Source organism: Nyctibius grandis, chromosome 2, assembly GCF_013368605.1.
Source record: "Nyctibius grandis isolate bNycGra1 chromosome 2, bNycGra1.pri, whole genome shotgun sequence".
NCBI classification, from domain to species: domain Eukaryota; kingdom Metazoa; phylum Chordata; class Aves; order Nyctibiiformes; family Nyctibiidae; genus Nyctibius; species Nyctibius grandis.
The window spans coordinates 4,831,555-4,850,748 of record NC_090659.1 but is presented as its reverse complement, the minus strand read 5'-3'; the positions used below and the strand labels follow the sequence as shown (position 1 = coordinate 4,850,748).

At 46.8% G+C, this 19,194-nt stretch overlaps 1 protein-coding gene across 3 annotated transcripts; it reads right to left on the bottom strand.

Moving 5' to 3' along the window:
• Positions 1–2,752: 2,752 nt before the first annotated feature.
• On the bottom strand, positions 2,753–14,296 carry CD247 (CD247 molecule). 3 transcript variants are annotated; one of them, XM_068395245.1, is made up of 8 exons: positions 14,159–14,296; positions 11,226–11,332; positions 9,669–9,722; positions 8,271–8,354; positions 7,527–7,562; positions 6,463–6,519; positions 4,485–4,526; positions 2,753–3,049 (listed from the first exon to the last, which is right to left on the bottom strand). In XM_068395245.1, the coding sequence occupies exons 2-8, from the start codon at positions 11,250–11,252 to the stop codon at positions 2,984–2,986; spliced, it is 366 nt and encodes a 121-aa protein (XP_068251346.1). In that variant the 5' UTR covers positions 11,253–11,332; positions 14,159–14,296; the 3' UTR covers positions 2,753–2,983. The 3 variants fall into 3 exon arrangements, with proteins under 3 accessions (XP_068251346.1, XP_068251347.1, XP_068251348.1); XM_068395246.1 differs by having other exon boundaries at positions 4,485–4,523; XM_068395247.1 differs by having other exon boundaries at positions 7,527–7,559.
• Between the last annotated feature and the right edge of the window lie 4,898 nt (positions 14,297–19,194).

Here is a 19,194-nt window from a genome sequence, read left to right as displayed (position 1 = left end):
TGTAAAGGGGCTTTCACTGTTTTTAAGGGATGGGCCAAAGAGAAAGTAGCTTAATTTTTGTTTTAAAAAGGTATTTAATACGTTAGTTTGAAAGCTAACCCTTTGTACAGGGAGTTGAAAAACAAGCCCTTTCTTCTAAATCCGGCGATAGGTTTCAAAGAGACAATGGTTTGTGAATGTCTGTAGCGTCTGGGCAGTCCCTTTTTGCTTCGTTTCTAAATAAGAGAAATTTTCAGTCTTAATGGTTTCATGACTCTGTGCGACTGCCTGCTTACACTGGCTGGGAGGTTTTTTTCTCTTGCCCTTCCTCATATACTGCATTTATACGCTTTAGGTCAGCAGAACACTTGAAATCGAGGGCCGTGTGGGAGTACCCGTACCCAAACGCAACCCAGGCTTTTCTTGAGACTGAAATGTGAGAGTCCCACACATTTCAAAACCTTGCTGATCACACTAGGGGTGAGGAGGAAGGCAAAATGCTGTCTCTTTAAAGATGTCCTTTATTGTTATTATTATTATTATTATTATTATTATTTTCCCAGTGGTTGCCTACAGATAGCTGTGGGCATTGAGAGATTGTGTAGATTACAGTAAATCAGAATGAAAAGGTAGATTTTGTGTAGATGCATTTGTCTGCTGTAATTTTTTATATATATTAAACTTACTGTAATTGTACAGTTCATTTCTGTTGTAAACATCATTAAACCATTTTCCAAGTGTTTTAACATGTATGCACTTGTTTGTAGTTTTTCAAATGTGTCAGGGGAAGGCTGATTCCCCTTCCCCCTGGTGTATCAGACTGGGCCAGGAGATTGTTCTTCCGTGCTCTTTGTCTTGTCAAAATGGAGGAGAGCCCAGGTTTTTTTGCACTCCGCTTGAAGCTTTTGTTCTACTGCTGCATTATCAACTCCTCTCCTAAAAGAAAAAACAGCTTCAGTTGCTTCCTGAAGGCAAAGAGAAGACTCAGCTCGCATCTACGGTGAGTGTCCTCGAAACAAGCATGGGATGCTTTTTGAAATCAAGATCCGTTTATATATAAAGAGCATAAAGGTGATATTTTTTCCTAAGAATTTCTTCCCCGCTGTTTAGTGGTTGGTATTTCATGACTGCCAAAACTTTTGACTTCTACATCTTGCAAATATGGTTATCATGATTTTAAAAAAAAAAAAAAAAGATACTTTCTGTACTCTTTGTTCTTGCATCAAGAACAAGAGTGCTTTGCAGTAGCAACTTTACTGTAGTTTTCAGCTCAGCTGTTTGAGGTATCACCCAGTTCGCTCAGATTTTTCTTGTCATTGCAGAAGAACAGTAAGGGATCTAGGAAATTATTTGCAAGAAACATTCATTGCCGTGCATGGGATGTCTCAGTTTACTTTTTTCTGCACTGATTTAGTGTCTTTGAAATATTCTTCAAAAGCTACAAGCATCTACTGCAGGTACAGTTTTACTGCCTTGTAATTTACATAGGAGCAATTTCAGCAAGTTTTTCTGCTGCTAACCCTGTCCCTTAAGGAATGGACACATAACCTCAGCTGGGCAGCGCCCACAGAGGCGGCTCTTGTTCCCAGAGTCTTGCTTTAGCTCTGCTGCCTCGGTGGGGACTGCCGGAATGAACTGCTCAGCTCCCGGCCCAAGCTGAGATACCCTTTATTTATTGTTTCTGTCCTTGCTGAGTTGCTTACAGGCTTCATTGCACAGCCTTGTAAGTCACTGGCAAAACTGAGGATGCAGCAGGAGGTGTGTCCCGGTTATACCTGGGCTTACAGCGTTATTCCAACATCCCATCCCACCTCCCAGGATGTGTTCAGAAGCTCTTGTCAGAACACCACCCTCCTCGGGCTGCCTAGGAGGTTCTGCTGCTGGATGTCAATCGGTCCAGCCGGCCTGACTGCTCAGCTAGTGAGCTTGTGCCATTCCCACAGCTGTTCACCGCGCACATGCACACACAGGTCTTGGAAGCTAACTTTATTGATTCATCACAAATGCATTACATTACTGAACAAGTATCTCTTTGGAATGACACCTTTTAAAGGTAACCCGATGAGAGACTGGTTTGGAACGTGCATTTACATTGGCTTCTGTACAGTTTCTGTTGCCCAGATGTTCTAGTTTTTGTCTCTCTCTGACATTACAATTACCGTACCAGCTCTTACGAGGGAAGCCTGTTCTGCAGTGACAGCTGTAAATGTTGCTGATGCGAGGGGGCAGGAGTTTCAGCCAAACGGGATTCTCCAGGGTGAGTTTCCCTGGCTTTTTCGGTATTGCTGTCTTTATCAGAGTCCAGTCTCCTTGTTTTCATTGTAACAGGGGTGTCTTCTGCCTTCTGAGAAGTCTCTCAGGCAGCTTACCTGGCTCTTGTTTGGATGAGTGACAATGCCACTGCTTGATCTTTTGTTGGAGCTTAGTGCTCGTTTTCTTCGCTCTGAAAAGCTGCCATTCAACCTCACCGTAACATCACTTTTTACAACTAAAGAAAAAAGTCATCCCCCACTGAAGCAGTTTTTAAAAGGTAAATTTAAAGCAGAAAGTTTAGCTGGCCTGTGTCAAATAGTCTAAAGATAAATACTACAGGAGACAACTACAGCCCTTTCTTTACAAGCTCTTTAAATGCAATGAAACCATAATTACGTGTCTTGGTACCCCTGGAAGGCAAGGAAGAGCTATGGAAACAGCTGTGTTAGTAGGTGTGGTCTCATCCCACAACACAAATCTTACAAAAATCGGCCTAGTAACCACTATTACTGGAAACAACTTTACAGATATGTACATTTTAATAGCGAAAGCTTGCAGCTGCATGATTCAAGAGGGGAGGGAGAAGGGACTGCCCAAGTCCAGACATACTCCCTCTGTGCACCAACCAAAGCAGGTTGTTGCACTGAGAAAATACCCAGTGCTTGTTTTGGATGAAAAAGGCTTTTCCTCCTCTCCTCCCCAAGGCAGGTGGGCGTCTCTCACCCTTGCCCATCTCCTCCATGACTCCCACTTAGCGGGGAGGCAAGGGCTGCATTTGGAGAGCGTCATAAGTGTCCTTGGTCGCTGTACTGAGTCCCTGAAAAAGAGAAAAACAGGTGAGATACCCGTGTGGGTGCTTAGTTCTCCCTGGCTGACTGGTCAGCAGCAGCATGGCAGGGGCTCCATAGCATCATTCTGATTTTTGTTAGGGTTTTTCTTCTGTTCCCTACAGAGGTTTTTACTCATGAGTGTTTCCTTAGTCTTTGTGTGGTGTCAATAGCTGTCACTTACCTGAAGGCGAGACGCAGCCTGAATAACTGTTACAAACGCGTGACTACAGCAACTCATCCTAAATGGTTATGCGGATCTTTAGAGTATATTTTATTTGCATATTACTATTAAGAGCTAACTGATGCTAGAGTGAAATTTACCTGCTAACTAAATGAATAGACATCAAATCATGAACTTTGTTCTCTGGACTTCTCCTCTGTAATTTGGAAGGGAAGTCAGATGCAACGCCGGCTAAGCTGGCAGCAGGGAAGCATCCCCTCGCACCCCTTCCTGCAACGCAGCAGTCCTTCTCCTGCCAGCCTGCGCTGGTGGGGGTAAGTCAGGTGTAACATGTGAGTTACAGATCCCTGCTGCAGCTGTGGAACTGGCTACTCTAAGAGCGGAGCAGTAGAAGATGAGGCAGAGTCACAGGTCAGCCCAGGAGGCTGCCAGAGCACAGGTAACTGGGGCTTCCAAGCGTGAGGATGTAGTAAGACACGTGGTGCCTGCTTGTAAACCTTCTAGCTACCCTTCACTCTGCTATGAATGTTTAGTGGCATGCTGAGTACACTGATAGTGCTTCTTACCAGCTACCGGTGACTATCAGTGGAGCAGGTTTTGAAGAAAGGTACCATTAGCCACAAATAAGCCACCTTACAGGAGAACTCCCTGGCGTGTGCTGCATCAGAAGAACTTTTTAACAGGTATTTTATTTTTGTCATTTTGAGATGTCGGTGACAATGTACAGGCTTCTACAGCAAGTAAAATGCATTGTGGAACAGCTACGCATGGCGGCCCAAATACGGCCTGATGGATGGACTCCTTCCAACACTGAAACCCCCCAGTGCCCCAAGGGACTGGAGGTGCTGACCAGTTTGTGCCCCCTACGCTACAGTGAGATGGGCTGAGCCACTGATGCTCTGAGTTAGAACAGCTGTTTGGCAACCTGAAGGTTTTCTTTGAAGCAATAAACACTTCAGAGACAGAACTGCCTGCGTCACCTGCTGCAGGACTGTGGAAATGGTTCCTACCAGAGCAGCTAAACAAGTGTTCCTGCCGGTTGTGCTTCAAACATGCTGCCACTTTATCAAAGCACCAGCAGTGCGGTCTTTGCCCTGAATCTGAGTAACTATCCTCAGAAAGGTGCTTTGAAAGCTCTGCTTCATCATGCGTCGCTGACAGTGTGGTGGGATCTGTGACTAGAGGCTACAATTAAGCCATGAAGATGGATGAGGGGAGCAGGTGCTGGATGTGTTGCCTACCTGGTAGACACCTTCGTTCCCTTTGCCTCGCCGCCTCTGCTGCTTTGAGAAAGAAAAAGAAGCGTAGATTAATGGGTGCTTTTCCCATTAGGCAAAAGGAAAGAAACCCCTGACTTCCCCCATCCTGGACTGAGGGGCAGCAGCTGCGCTTGGTCTGGATGCCCTCTGAGCTGGAGGGAAAGCACCTGCTGAGTCTGGACCAGCCCAGACATGCTGCAAGGGCTGTAGAAGGAGAAAATAATGAGGATTGGAAATAAAAAGGAAATTATTTTGGTTTGCTGGCATATTTCCCTGTCATACTGTTATAATGCTGCTGTTTCTTTAATTTACCAAATCTATAGACACGGACTGTTTTATGCACTGAAGACACACCTGGAAGAAATGGGGCTGCATTTTTTAAGTAGCTACATGTCAGCTGGTGTCTGAGAGACTCTGTTGGACAGACATGTGTAAGTAAGTAAATACTCCAGCACACAGTTAGTAAGCTGTCTAGACATTCAAAGGAACTGCAGATAAGGTTGTCTGATGATGAAGCCTCACAGGATTCTGTGAAATAGGTACCGGGACTGTCATGGTACAACTAGACCATACAAACGAGGTCACTCAGACCAGCCAGGTACAAAGAAAAACCTTCTGCTTGAACCCACTTGCTGCTGCATACCCAGGGGTGCGGGGAGCTGCCAGAAAAAGCAGCCGAGTTGTGCACGAGAACGCGATTGCTGGGTGAGAACCAGGGGCAGCAGAGCGTCCAGGCCCCTGGATGGAGGCTGGCACGTCAAGCCCGTGGCTGGTCACAACTGCCCCGCGGCAGCAGAGCACGGACTGTGTCTCAAACATTTCACAAACGTGGCAAAAAGCAGTGCCTGCCACAATCAAAACTGCAGCAGTCTGTTAAATGATCATCTGTCTCGAATGAGGCAAGGTTTTTGGTGTGTGTGTGTCCCCAGTAATAGAAACAGTCATAAAAACATGGCGAGACTTCATATACTCAGAGCTTGTAAAGTGAGCTTCAATGTGGCAGATGGGTGTTAGAATAATAAAACAGGGGAGAGGGTTAAATGTCGGTCTTGGTTCAGCATTTCTCAGCACTAAACTTTATTTTGAAATGCCCTTTTTTCCCACTTTTCAGAGGGAAATGAAAGGCTATATTTAAGATACTTTGACATAAAATAGAACCTGTGTAGGTCACAGCAATTTTTTGTTTTGCCATAAACAGTGTCCCCAGATGTGGTTTTCTTTCAACACAAGCTTCCCTCCCCCAGCAGTGTGTGCACAGAGCTAAAACTATCCGTTTGCTGCTAGCTTTAGATATAACTGATCTGTTCCTTCTTAAAAATCTGAGAGTGGAGGTGGGGGAAGGAGAATTGTTCCCCCATTACTTGTTTGAAGGAGGCACAAGGAGGAGCTTCCAATGCTTACTTGTGCCTATAAAGCAGACCAGCCTCAAGAGCCCATGGGGGGAAACCGTCAGCCTCCAGCTCTGAATTGCTCTGGAGGAACATGCTCAACCAACGTGAGTTGCTGGGCCACACACGTTGCAGTGCTTTAAACTAGAGATTTCCTTCAACTGTTCCTCACCCATGTCATACCCCCTGCCTCCTCTGCTGGGGCAGCTGCAGAATTTTTCTGTCCAAAAGTTGAAATATTTCCTTTTGACATTATTCAATCTGCCCAAGGCCACTGCTGGTACACAGGCTGTGTTTCTAATCCTGATGGGACAAAGCCTACTGTCTGATCTCCACCTTGTTTTATGGCTACTGTAACGCTATAGCTACATGTCTGTCTTACTGCTGCCCCAAACACACTGGTTACTACAGGAAATAGGTAACTGCTCTCAGCTGTGCCTGGAGGTGCTGTGTGACACGGGGACTTCCTTGTGCGAGGCAGCTACGTGCAGCCGGGGCTACAGCTCTGTAAGGGAGCAGCAGTGAAGAATTTTTCATCCCAAGCTTTCACCAGGAAGGAAAGTAGGACTCACCTCTCCCTTCATGCCGATCTCACTGTATGCCTCGCCCATCTTGTCCTTTTGCAGTGACTGCAAGCAGAGAGGGGGAGTCAGCGTGTTGCTAGAAAAGCCAAGCCAGCCCCTGGGTGACTGCACTCCAAGCCTGTGCTTCTGGGACTGCCTTGCCTTCAAAGCTTCAATGTATTCCAGAGAGGAAGAGACAGTGGTGGGACTTAAACAATCTGCATTGAAGTAGATGCTATACACCATCAAATCTCCTTAGCATATCAATACCACCTCATCTCCAAACACTTAAATGAATATAACGCTACCCTCAACCAAGTCATTTATTTAGACTGGCACCAAATACTAGAAAGCTCTCCAAAGAAAAGCTTTAAGCAGCATTTATTCAGGAGACAAATCTGACCATGCAGCTCAGGCCCAGAGAAAAGCAAAATCTAACACTGCAGGGTGAAGGTTAAGAAAGAGGAGCTCTTCCTTCCTCCATCTGGAGAAGCAGTTCTCAAATGCTTATGACCAGCTGTGATCAGAGCGTCTGCTTCAATATCGATGAAGGCCACTCTTGGAAACAAGCTCATTTCTCAGCAAGCACCGAACACCCAGAAAGACCAAGTTAAGACATGAGCTTTACCATTCCTGTATCTATCCTTTGGAGCACAGACCATCACATTTAGCCAAGGTTAAATCAATTAAATCAAGAGGCTCCTAAGCAGCCACTCTTAGATGCACTGACATTCAGCCTTTGTCAGAGAGCAGTCAGAGAGGCTGGAGAACAAGCACGTAAAATACTGCAGCACCAGTCTCATGGGATGAAGGCTGGTTAGTCACTAATGGCTAACATAAAGGGATCAGCAGGTATCTTGATCCAAATTCTTTTCCCCATCTGCCACTGAGAAGGGAGCAGAAATTTTCTAGAAAAGAAAAGCGGGGATAGAAGGGAAGAGAAGTCTTTGAAAACAGCTGTTAAGTTTGAAACAAAGCTGAAACTGGGTAGGGGGGGGAAGTCTCCTATGAAATAGAAATTCCTATTTCCAGCCATCCCTCCCTCTCCTCTTCCTCCAGCTCTCTCTACTCACAGTGTAGACGGTGTCCTGAGGGTTCTTCCTTCTCTGCTGTAAAACAAAAGAAGAAAGTTGCCCATGTGTTGCACTACCTGCATCCCCCACCTTGTAGATGCCTGTGCATTTGCTCTAAGCTGCAGCTACACCTCTATGGCCATGCCCTACCCGTTACAGCCAACTTGCCTCCACCCATAAGGCTCTGTTAAGATAACTTGTTCTCTGGAAAAGTCATGTAATTTTAATAATTGATAAAACTCAGCTCTTTGCTCAATCCCTACAGCTGTCATCTGCAGGCAAGCCCTACACACTGATGCAGAAGGTTTCCCCTCCCTTTTCCTTTGAAACTGTTGGGCTCTGCAGCAGAAACAGTTGTTTTGGCTGCTGCTTTACTTTGTTGGCACTTGTGTGGCGGCATCACGTGCAGCGAGCTCTCGTGAAACACCCACTCTTGCCTTGCCTGCTCCACATCCGCCCCGAGGCTGGGTGTCACTTCCTATTCTGGGTGGCTGCGAGCTCTCAGCAAAGGGATGGGGGGGGCACGAGGGGCAAAGATCAAAGGGGAAAGGGGAAGGTTTGCTCTTGTCCCCGCCACGCTGCCAGCCGCCCGAGTTACTACACAGACTTTGCCGTTCCCTCTCCAGGAAGGCACCGGTGCTTAGCACACGTGTGACGAACGCCTGCATGTCTAAACAGCGGTTAGACATGAGAAGGAAGGAACCAGATGAAAAGAAAAAAGGCGCATGTGTGGGAGGAGGTTACCTGGTGTCTCCCGCCCAGCTCAGGGTCTGCACCTCGCTTTGCCCCCAAAACATCATACTCATCTCTGTGTCCACGAGACAGTTTCTGAAACGAGAAAGGAAGAAGCAGTGACGGACGTTATGATCATGAGAAAATAGATCTTGACTTAACACAGGAAAAGAAAGGAAACCCAGTTTGGTGTCCAAATTCATGAGTATTATAAGAGCTAGAAATTATTTTACTCCTTATTGCAATTGTCAACAAAAATTTCTATGATTAAGCCATGGAAATGACACCAAGTGGTTTGTGCAGCACAAAACTGCAAGCCATTGCATCAAGAACCTGTCTTAAGTAGAAATGAGCTGAAAATGAGAGCGTGCGAGGGGGAGGGACTCTTGACTTTCACGCTTTCTCTCCCACTGGTGGGTAAAGATCCATGAGCTTGATTTTTCTTGCAGAACAGCTCATCTACCTTTGCATCAAGTGACTGCAGAAATTTTATGTGCAACACATTTCTTATCTGGGAAAGGTTACCTTGGAAGAGGGCAAAGGAGAGATTTCAGGTCAGAATTACACAGCTGACAGAGTGCTACTGGAAAGGTGAAAGGCAACACTTCTTGAACTGAAAAAAAACGCAGTAGTGTTCATACATTACACAGTTAAACAGTAGAACTCCTCACAGGATGTGGCTATGGTCATAAGCATGAGAGAAAAAAAAATGAAAATCAAAAGACAACTAGACATAGCAAAAATAGGTAGAGTTTAGTGTTGCCATGAGTGAGCATTTTAGCTAGGAAGGACAGACAGGAGCTTGTCTCTGGCCTCTTTCACTGCCTGAAGAGCCATCTGATGCTGGCTACCATTAGGGCACAACGGATGAGCTACGCCCCTAGTATGATCTGGTACAACAGGTCTTGCGCTGCAGGGCAACAGGAAGGCTCGGGGATGGAGAGAGCTGGGCTGTGATGACTCGGGGTCCCACACACTCGATGATACAAGCGCAACACGAAGTTGGGGTGCACACATCATATATAACAGTCCGGTGGCTGCACACGCACACACACACGCACACACATGTATATAGAGCTCTTGCAGGCGTGTTACACGGTGCAGCACACCGAGCACTGCCTCTGAAATGGTCTGGGTTCCTGGTATACCTTCAGCTCAGTGGATCAACTCAGGAACCCACAGCCCATATATCTGTCTAGCATCCAGCCAGACAAGTGACAGCAGAAGCTGCCCTTGTCAGGTTTTATTTTTCCCCCTTACAGCTGCTGTGCTGCACACTTGGGTACATCGTTTTCAGTAGCTGGGTCATCAAGTTTTTCTGATCCACAGGCAACTCGCTATCGATAAGTGCCCAAGAAGGTCTGTCTGGGTAGCAGATTTGAAAACAAACAAAAACCAGTAGTCACTTACGTTATACAAATCATCCTGGCCTGGTTGCAGCTGTGGTTCGGAGGCCTGGTTAAGCTGGAAGAGAGACCATACCATGAGCAGAGAGACAGTGGCTCTGTTCAGTCCTTTCTTTCCCTCTCTCCTAGAAGTTACTCTCATCAGAAATAGAGCACTCCCAGATCTGAGGTGAGGGCCGCTGCCTCCGACCAATGAGCCATTTCCAGCTCCAGCCCTGACCCTGCAAGGGAGCCCCGGTGGGAGAAACCACACAAGTGTCTGCCCCTGCAGCAGCACGCTTAAGACACGCTCTAGGTGAGGGAGGAAGAGCAGCTGGCGAGCACACCGTGGCTGCGGCAGCTCCCGGTGCCAGGTTCACGCTCCTCCTTGGATGCTCTGCTGAGCCCTCCGTAACTATCGCACTCTTGCCCGAGAACGGGCGAGGTGCAGGGCTCCTCTTGGCAGGTACGGTGCACCCTCTGTGCGCCCCAGCGGCTCGTACCTCTGGCAGCCTCAAAAAGACTTCCAGGCCCAGAGCAGCACTTTCATCTGCAGTCAGGATTTACACTGGCAGCAAAAAGTTTTTCCTTCACCATCACCGACTTCTGCTGATTCCTTCAAACATCCCTGCTCCCTCCTTCTGGGCTCAGCATTGGCTTTGCAGTCCTGAGAAATGACCCCACCGGAGAGCCGGTGGGGCACCAGCAGCAGCACATCATCACCAAGAGGGCTCCTGCTGGTGATCTCAGCCACGACCTGGTGAGAAGCAAGCTGAGATCCCAAGCACAGCAAGGCTTTGCTTCTGGGAGTAGGCTGAGCCAGATGTGCAGACAGCAGCCAAGACACCTTTTGGCCTGCTTAGGCTTGGCTGAAAGCACCGTTGCATTGGAGCGCCCTGTGCCGGGGAGAGGCAGACAGCTCCTCTCCTATAATTAGCAGAGCTCTCAGAGCACATACACGTCTGGAAAAGTACATGCCTCGATCATATTATGTTCTTGTCTTCCGTGGAAGTGCACTAAAGCCACTAAGTGTCTCCCTGGATGCTGAACAGCTGCTGGATGGTAACAACAGCCCATCAAGTTGTGTCTGTCCCGTCCCCCCGACTCCTCCTGTGGTGGTTGGGGTTATATCATTTGCATCATCACACTCATACTGTCAAAGATGTCTGACTTCTTGAGACTTTTTAATACATCCTTCGCAAGCTTCGCATTTATCCTGAATTTTCTGAATATCCCCTCCTCTCTTTCCAACAACAAAGCAGCAGAAGAAACCACATCACTGTTGATCAGGCATTTCCCAGCTACAATATCCAGAATCTCTGACTGCATCCATAACTGCAGCATCAAAATACTCTCATATACTCTCTTCCCCTCCATTCATGAGCCCTCAGAAAGAACTCCCACAGATTGCTCAGGTTGGCACCGGAAAAGAAGGAAAGTAAAACAAACAAAAAAGAGAAAATAAAAAACCCAAAAAGGTCTTATTCTAAGAGACATGCTTCCTCTCCACCCCCACTTTCCAGCTAAGCCCAACTTGTTTACACCACCAAAGCCAAACACATCAGTGTTTGGATAGACCGACCTTTGCTTTCACAAAAAGGGCTGTCATGACGACTGCATAAATGAAGAGGAATCCATCCAGTAAGTAGCAGAGTCTTGGGTCCGTCAGTCCAAGAACTGGTACAGCATCTGTACAGAAACATCAGATACATCAACAAACAAGGCCATCTGTATCACTGCGTGCTTGGTGGCATAAATGTGGCAGTGCTGCGTGGTGCTTCCTGAAAAATATAGCCAGTATGAGGGCAAGTCTGTCCATTTGCAAAGGAGATGGAAATCTGAATAAGAATCATAGGATTAATTATGTCAGAAGGGACGACTGCAGGTCCAACCCTGTCTCTAAACAGGGTCAGTTAAACCAGGCTGTCCAAGACCTCAGCCAGCTGCATTAGAGTATCTCCAATGATGGAAATGTTTGAGACCTCCCTCAACCAATACAGGGCATTTTACCCAGACTTTCCCACCCACAAAGTCCAGGCTCAGCTCCCTGCAGCTCGCAGGTGCAGGCCAGGGAGCGAGCACAGGATCTGCGTGGAGATAACCAAGGATCACTAACACTGCAGTTACTGCAAGAAAGCCTCACACAGAGCATTTGTGTTGTGGGAAAACCCAGCAGCATCTCCTGCAGGGACTCATTGGTGGTTCTGGTTAGGGATTCCTTCATCAACTAAAAAGCAGAATCACAGAATCACAGACTCACAGAATCACAGAATCAACCAGGTTGGAAGAGACCTCGGGGATCATCAAGTCCAACCGTTGCCCTGACACCACCATGTCAACTAGACCATGGCACTAAGTGCCATGTCCAGGCTTTTCTTAAACACATCCAGAGATGGTGACTCCACCACCTCCCTGGGCAGCCCATTCCAATGTCTAATGACCCTTTCTGAGAAGAAATGCTTCCTAATATCCAACCTGAACCTCCCCTGGCGAAGCTTGAGGCTGTGTCCTCTTGTCCTATTGCTAGTTGCCCGGGAGAAGAGGCCGACTCCCACTTCACTACAACCTCCCTTCAGGTAGTTGTAGACTGCAATAAGGTCACCTCGGAGCCTCCTCTTCTCCAGGCTAAACAACCCCAGCTCCCTCAGCCATTCCTCGTAGGTCAGACCCTCCAGACCCTTCACCAGCTTGGTCACCCTCCTCTGGACTCGCTCCAACACCTCAACATCTTTCTTGAAGTGCAGGGCCCACAACTGGACACAGGATTCAAGGTGCGGCCTCACCAGTGCCGAGTACAGAGGGACGATCACTTCCCTAGACCGACTGGCTACACTATTCCTAATAGAGGCCAGGATGCCATTGGCCTTCTTGGCCACCTGGGCACACTGCTGGCTCATGTTTAAGCGTGTGTGTGTGAGAAAATACATCAATTTGGACAAAAATTTAGGGAAAGGCTTCACAGGACAAAATTTTGTGTTAAATGTAAAGAAAGATTGACACGACCATGGTCAGCTGGAGATCCAGGCTGAAATCACTACTCTACTTTACTGAGAAGGTGAATTTGAAGATATATCTCCCGTATCCCAGGTTATATATTATAACCGTAAAGCTGCAGTGTCTTCTCTGTGAGGGTTCTCTTGGGCTCCCAGTTTGGGGGTGTTGGAGACCATTAATCATAAGGGAACTATGGGCAGGAGAGACAGACTTTTAACTCCAGATGTCAGGACATTTCCATGAGGTACCCGTGAGACACCCTGATGTGCTTTCAGTTTGAGAGGAAGGTTTTAAACCTGAATTCCCTGCACAGGAACCTCAACTGGCTGCCTCTTGTTGGATGGATCGCCCCCAGAAGATTTTGGGGTTCGTTGTTGGCTTTGTTTTTTTTTTTTTTCTTTTTAAAAGAAGTGTTAAAGCTTTTTTGAGGGAGAAAAAATCTACTACTACCCTAACTGAGAGCTCAATAAAATTGTTACTCAGAAGATGTTGATGTTCATTTCCTAGTCAAGGTTGTGCATGTTTATACCCTGATCGCATCAAGCCGGGCAGAGTAATATTGTTGCTTTTCAGCAGCTAAAGCTGATGAAACTGCCCCTGTACCAGCTTGTAAACATGTAGTAAGTTCACAAATGTAGCTAAAAAAACCCAAAGCAATTCAGGTCAAGAAGCCTAAGTAACTATATGTAGAGGGGTTTTTGGAGCAGAATGGTCATGTAATGAGCCAGAAGTATGAGAGTATGGAGTGAAGGCCTAGCTGCGTGAGAAGATTCATGTAGCTAGTGTCAACAAGCCGACCTTCGAGAGATGAGGAAAAACAGTAGCTGAGCAAACAAGAATTGAGGGAGTAGCCGGTGGGAGCCGAACACGGAGGAGAAGAAACAAGAACTGATGGAGCCAATTAAGGAAGGACCAGTGGCAGAGCAGTGACCAATCAACACATCAAAGAAGAGTATGTTTAGTAATATTAACGAATAGCAATGCACATGCTTACAGCCAGGGAAAGTACAAAATGTATAAAAGGGACAGCTTATGCTTAATAAATGTCTTCACTTTGATTCACATTGGATTTTGTGGAGGCGTGTTCCTTCTCCTCAACTATAGATCCAATATGCAGCTCCAGGTCCATCCCTAAATGAAAAGCTGTATTGCACAGTTATTTAAAAAAAAAAATCCCTTAAAAATGAATTTGAGATGTGCTTTGTACAAAGAATTGAAGGGAGTTCAAAAGAGAAAGCCAAGAATGATCAAGAGCCTGTGAAGCCTTTCAATGAAGATAAATTGAAAAGAATTGGTATGATTCATCTCCTTCCTAAGGTGAACAAAGCACGGCAATTCTTATTAACCACATGTGACAGAGGGTATTTGAACCACTCAGTGCAGCACTTCAAGGTGCTGAGTTACTCCAGCGCTGAGAGTGGGACCATTCCGCACGCTGGGGTTTCTCCCTGGCCCATGGGGCCATGCTGATGGTTTCATTAGAAGAAACTTGCCGATGGCATTCGGGCAGTACGCACTCACCACCGTGAGGAAGTCTCCTTCACAGAAACAACGTTATGATGATGGCCTGTCACACTGCTCAAGTGTGCGATTTGTGTAAAGCACGACTGAAAAGCCATGCCTGGGTACTTGGTAATGGAATTGTAAATTCTCAAGCAGATGATGGTACAATCACTGTTCCCACCGAGAGCCTAACACAGACAGAAAAAAAAATATAATTTCCAAACAGCAGATTTGTTTGCTTGTCTGAACTAGGAGTTCGCATTCATTTTTTTAAAATCATGTGCTGACAAATCCACAGAAATAAACTAAGATCCCAGATGGTTTTCCTCCTCCCCCTCCTATTTCTATTATTGTAAAAATAAGGTGCAAAGCACTTTATAAATAATAACCTTCACCACATTTTTTTTTTTTTTTCAGGATTATAAAACCTCATATACATGCGCTAAATGGAGACAGATTAAGTTATTTTCCCAACATTGTATATTAAACCAACAAACAAGCTGTGATTAGCTTCCTACAGTTTTTCTTCTAAACAGTCACAGGACAATATTTTATGTTAGAGTTGGTTCAACACAAAACCAGCTTGAATCACATTAGACTTGGTAGCTAAAATACAGCACCAGGGAATACAGCTGTACAGCATCCAGGGGCAATTTGTTTCTAGCAGTAACTCAGCTGCTTTCGCGCAGTGCAGCAGCCTGCCCCAGCACACCCTGGCCTCGAGCTGGATGTGTCACAGGGTTTTCCAGCGCTGCACCCAGATCAGAAATACAATGTAAGGAAGGCGAGCAACCCAGCACAGAGCCAGCCAGAACCAGGAAGTCTGGGGGTATCTGAGATGCTGCTGAAGAAGGCTTTGGGGATCCTGGCCCTGAGCCCTTCTTTCTGTACCAAAGCAGGGCACGTTCACACTGTCATCTCAAGTCCAGTCTCTCCAGCACTAACAAACTCCCCAAACCTGGAGGAGCTCAAGCAGGAGACATAGAGGACTATGGAGGAGAAGTCAAGAGTGCAGGGGACTTAGCTGTAGCTCTGTGTCAGCCGTGGTCAACCTTGGCCAACTCTGCGGAGCTGCACAAGTGCTTGCATGGTGCTTATCTGGGGCAGCCTGGCCTCCAGTACCCCAGGTAATGGATTAAAGCTGTTCAGTGAGGGAAATCCTGCTAGACATAGTGTGTCTGTGACAGTTCCTGGAAAAATATGCATTGAGACAATGACAAAGTCCAACATTTAGAAACAAATCAAGAAAATGAATTAGTTCATGTCTTTTCCTTCCTTAATATGTTTGATTTCTGTATTCTTTAAAAAAACAAAAAAGGTACAAAGCACTTTCTAAATAATAACCTTTGCAACAGCTTTCCGGATTAGAAAGCGAGAGAGAGAAAACAACAGATATAAAGTCTATTGAAACAAAGGTCAAAGAGATATGAAGTGTAATGAACAGGTAGGAGTTAAAACAGTCAGCATCCATTCACGTGAACAGGATCAGTTTAGGTTTTTAAATCACTAGAGAAGGGGTTACTGCCCCCTCAATATTTGCACAACATGCACAAACCAAAGGCCAGTCCCTTAGGCACCACCAAACTGTACTATCTGCCCCTCATCAGTCCTTAGCCGTGGTTTGCGGGGCTGAGGCCGAGGTCTCACCGCTGCAGTGGATGGGCTGCTGATGGGAGCTGGGCAGAGCCAAGCCTGCCAGGCTTGAGGGAGCAGTTACCCTCTGCTGCCTCACACAGAGCAAAGCACAAATAGTAAACATTTCACTGAGAATTCCCACTCTGTTAACCTTACAGATTACCCAGTGCCTACTGGGAGCTGCACAGCATCTTTTCAATATTAATATACCAGTGTTTTACCAGTCCAAATTTCAGCAGTCCAGTAAAATACAGCAGGTTTTTTAAAGCAAGATGTCTAAGTACAGGCACATGACACAGCTAATGTCAAGTCACAGGCCGTCGGGGAATACAGTTACATTGCATCATAAATTATGTCAAGCTTACTGCTTAAACGTGGCTCAGACAAACAGCATCCCTGTCTCCAGGCATCAAAAGGAGTTTAGTCACAGGTCGACATGTAGGTACACAAATACACAAGGGCTTAAGGATGAGCTCGAAATGGTGCTCTTGGGAGGGAGGCACGCGCTGAAGGAATAATGATTAGAAAGTTTGCAGTTCCCCTTGCTCACCGTGTGCTCCTATGCCAGTAGCTGCACAGTTAGATCTCCCGTTGCACGGCCGGGGATGACATTTACTCGCAGACCACTGGGATGTTAAGGAAAACAAGAAACAAACTATGCAATTTGCAGCATTAGGTAGTAACTTTTTTTTTAGGAGTTTGTACAGGAGAAGCTATGGAAAGCTTTGTACAAGGAGCTGTCACGGGCTGAGTATGGACTGGCAGAGCCATAGCGGATGAGGCGGCAGGAAAGGAGGCAGCATCAGTAATGGGAGCACTGCTGCATTTTGTGACAAGGTTGCCAGCCTTTCTCAATCCCTAACCCCAGGTGCCTTCCACCACATTTGGGACTCTTTCCCAAGCTGCGCTTCTGCTGCTGAGAAGTTTCTTCCCAGCACCTCCTCCTTCCAAAACCTGGACTTTTATTCCCCTCTTAATCTCTCCTTCCACCAAGCCATGCAGCCATGCCCTCCTCTATGCCCAGGCACCCTCTGGTGCCGCAGTGGGTCGGTGCACACACACCCCAGACCCTGGGCCAGCACACCTCCCTCCTCCTGCTCCACACTCACATCCCCAGAGCAGCACTGCCAGTCCCCCTGCAACAACCCCCTGCGGCCTTTTATTTTTTTAAAGTATGGGGGGGTGGGAAACAAAAAGAAACAAAAAAGGCAATTCACACCAACTGCGAGTGACAAGCGAGTGAGAAAAAAACCCTCTAGCAACAGACTGATAGCAACCCCGGTAGCCCAAGGAGAGGAAGCCCGGGGCCCGTCGAGGGAGGCCGTGCTGTGGGCACCCGCCTCGAGAGCAGCCCGCCCTGTGCGGTGTGGTTTCGGAGAGCAGTTTCAACCCCCCGGCTCAGGCCCAGCACCAGCTTTCCGGCACGTGGTCATGGGTTTATCTCCAGCCACCTGCCCAGGCTCAGAGACAGCTGGGGAGTCCCAAAGCCCACAGAATCAGAGAATCAACCAGGTTGGAAGAGACCTCAGGGATCATCGAGTCCAACTGTTGCCCTGACACCACCATGTCAACTAGACCATGGCACTAAGTGCCATGTCCAGTCTTTTCTTAAACACCTCCAGAGATGGGAACTCCACCACCTCCCTGGGCAGCCCATTCCAATGTCTAATAACCCTTTCTGAAAATAAATTCTTCCTAATGTCCAACCTGAACCTCCCCTGGCCCATGTCCAGACACATCCACCCCGCTCCAAAACATGGCACGATCGGCAGATGCTGCGCCCTGAGGCTGCCCGGGCCTGGCTCGCAGGGCTGGCCCCCACTGCTGGCTCAATGCAGCCGGTCTCAACAGGGATCTGCTGAAGCGAATCACTGAAACACGGCCTGGACCCTTGAAACATGCTGGTGCATTTTTTTTTAAATAGGATTTCTCCCCTCCAACATTTTTAGTGTGCATCTGGATTGAGTTAGACCATGATTCCTGGTAATAGTTTCAGAAATACAGACTGTAAAAGCTGAACTACTTGTAAATTCAGATCAAATCTCTCCACCATAAAATTTTCTCTCTCCCACGGCCCTCATTAAGTGATTCATTTAAGAGTTTTATTTTTAGGGGTTACCAAAATTCAGTAACATGGTTATAAATGAAGTGTTTTATCTTCCCTAAAACTGAGTTTCTCAGTGAAGCCCATGAAAACCAATTCCAGCACGAGAGATTTATTGATGCGACTGCAGTTACAGAAAAAGGTGTTTAAAGGCAGAAACTGTAGTGCCTTCTCCCAACAACCGAGAGCTGCCCCAGCTACACGCCAGGGCGAAGCAGGCAGCATTTCTCAGACACCACCATCCTCCACCAGCAATAATCCGAGAGACTCAAGGTCGCTGCATGCAATTCACCTCACTTCTACCCCTTATCTTCCAAAAACCTCTTGCTGCAGGTTTGTGTTTCCAGACTTTCACAGCTGCAGATGCCACTGCCACCGCACCGCACATCAGGCACCCACCAGATTTTCTCTAAGGAGGTCGAACGCAGGGAGAGGCCGGGCATGATGAATCTTGCCTCGCTGCTGCTGTCTGAAAGCAAGATGCTGAACCCAAGACAGCTGCCTGGGCTTGGTGCAGAAAGGGAAGAGAGACGAGCACCCAGCATGGTGCTTCACTTCAAGCGTATACAGACTTGCATCTGAAGAGGCAGCCCAGACTAAATGCCTAAAAGTTAGCCACCTAAAATTATGAAAGATAATCCTGTTCATAAAGAACATATCTATCCTGGGTTTTGTTTATTTATATTTACATATTTCTATGGTTTTTACCCACAGATATAAATAACCAACAAACCTGGGGCACTCCAAGACTGAAGAAGCAAAGGCCAAATCCTCCTTCCCTTGCAGAAGGAAGAGGCTCCTCCATGCCATTGTTTGGGCACATCGATGGAAAAAACTGAGCAAAAACAACGGAGGGAAGAAAAGGCCTGGCTTACACCAGGCATGGTGTATTAACAGGTCTGACGTGCACTGTAGCCAGTTAACAGAAATGAGTGAAGTGAAAGGCATCCCTTGCATCAAACCAAGTAGGTGAAGTCAGGAGGCTTCTCCCTTTATTTGGAGACTAAAGATAGTCCTGTTGATCATTAAATTATATTAAGATTACAGGGTCAAGTAACACTTTCAACATAAAACTTCCCCACTACCATATCTGCAAAAACCAAGACACCCAAGGAAAGCCAGCAGGCTCTTAACACAAGAAGACACAATAACCATACCACAGCAAAATGGCATTGAGTTTGCTGCCTGAAAAAAATTTCCAGGTTTGTCTTTTATACCAGCCACTTGTCTTGGCAAAAAAAGTTAAAAGCTGTTTACATTACTGGGTTTTTTTTTTTTCCTCACCAGCAGTTCCTTTAGCGCTGAGGAAGACTCT

Bases quoted from the DNA above. Each gene is read 5' to 3' on its own strand.
- CD247 (XM_068395245.1), bottom strand. From the start codon at position 11,252: ATGACAGCCCTTTTTGTGAAAGCAAAG. The intron at 8,355-9,668 runs GTAAGTGACTAC...TTCTCGTTTCAG, and splicing joins GCCAGGATGATTTGTATAAC to AAACTGTCTCGTGGACACAG. The intron at 6,520-7,526 runs GTGAGTAGAGAG...CTCTGCTTGCAG, and splicing joins CTCAGGACACCGTCTACACT to TCACTGCAAAAGGACAAGAT.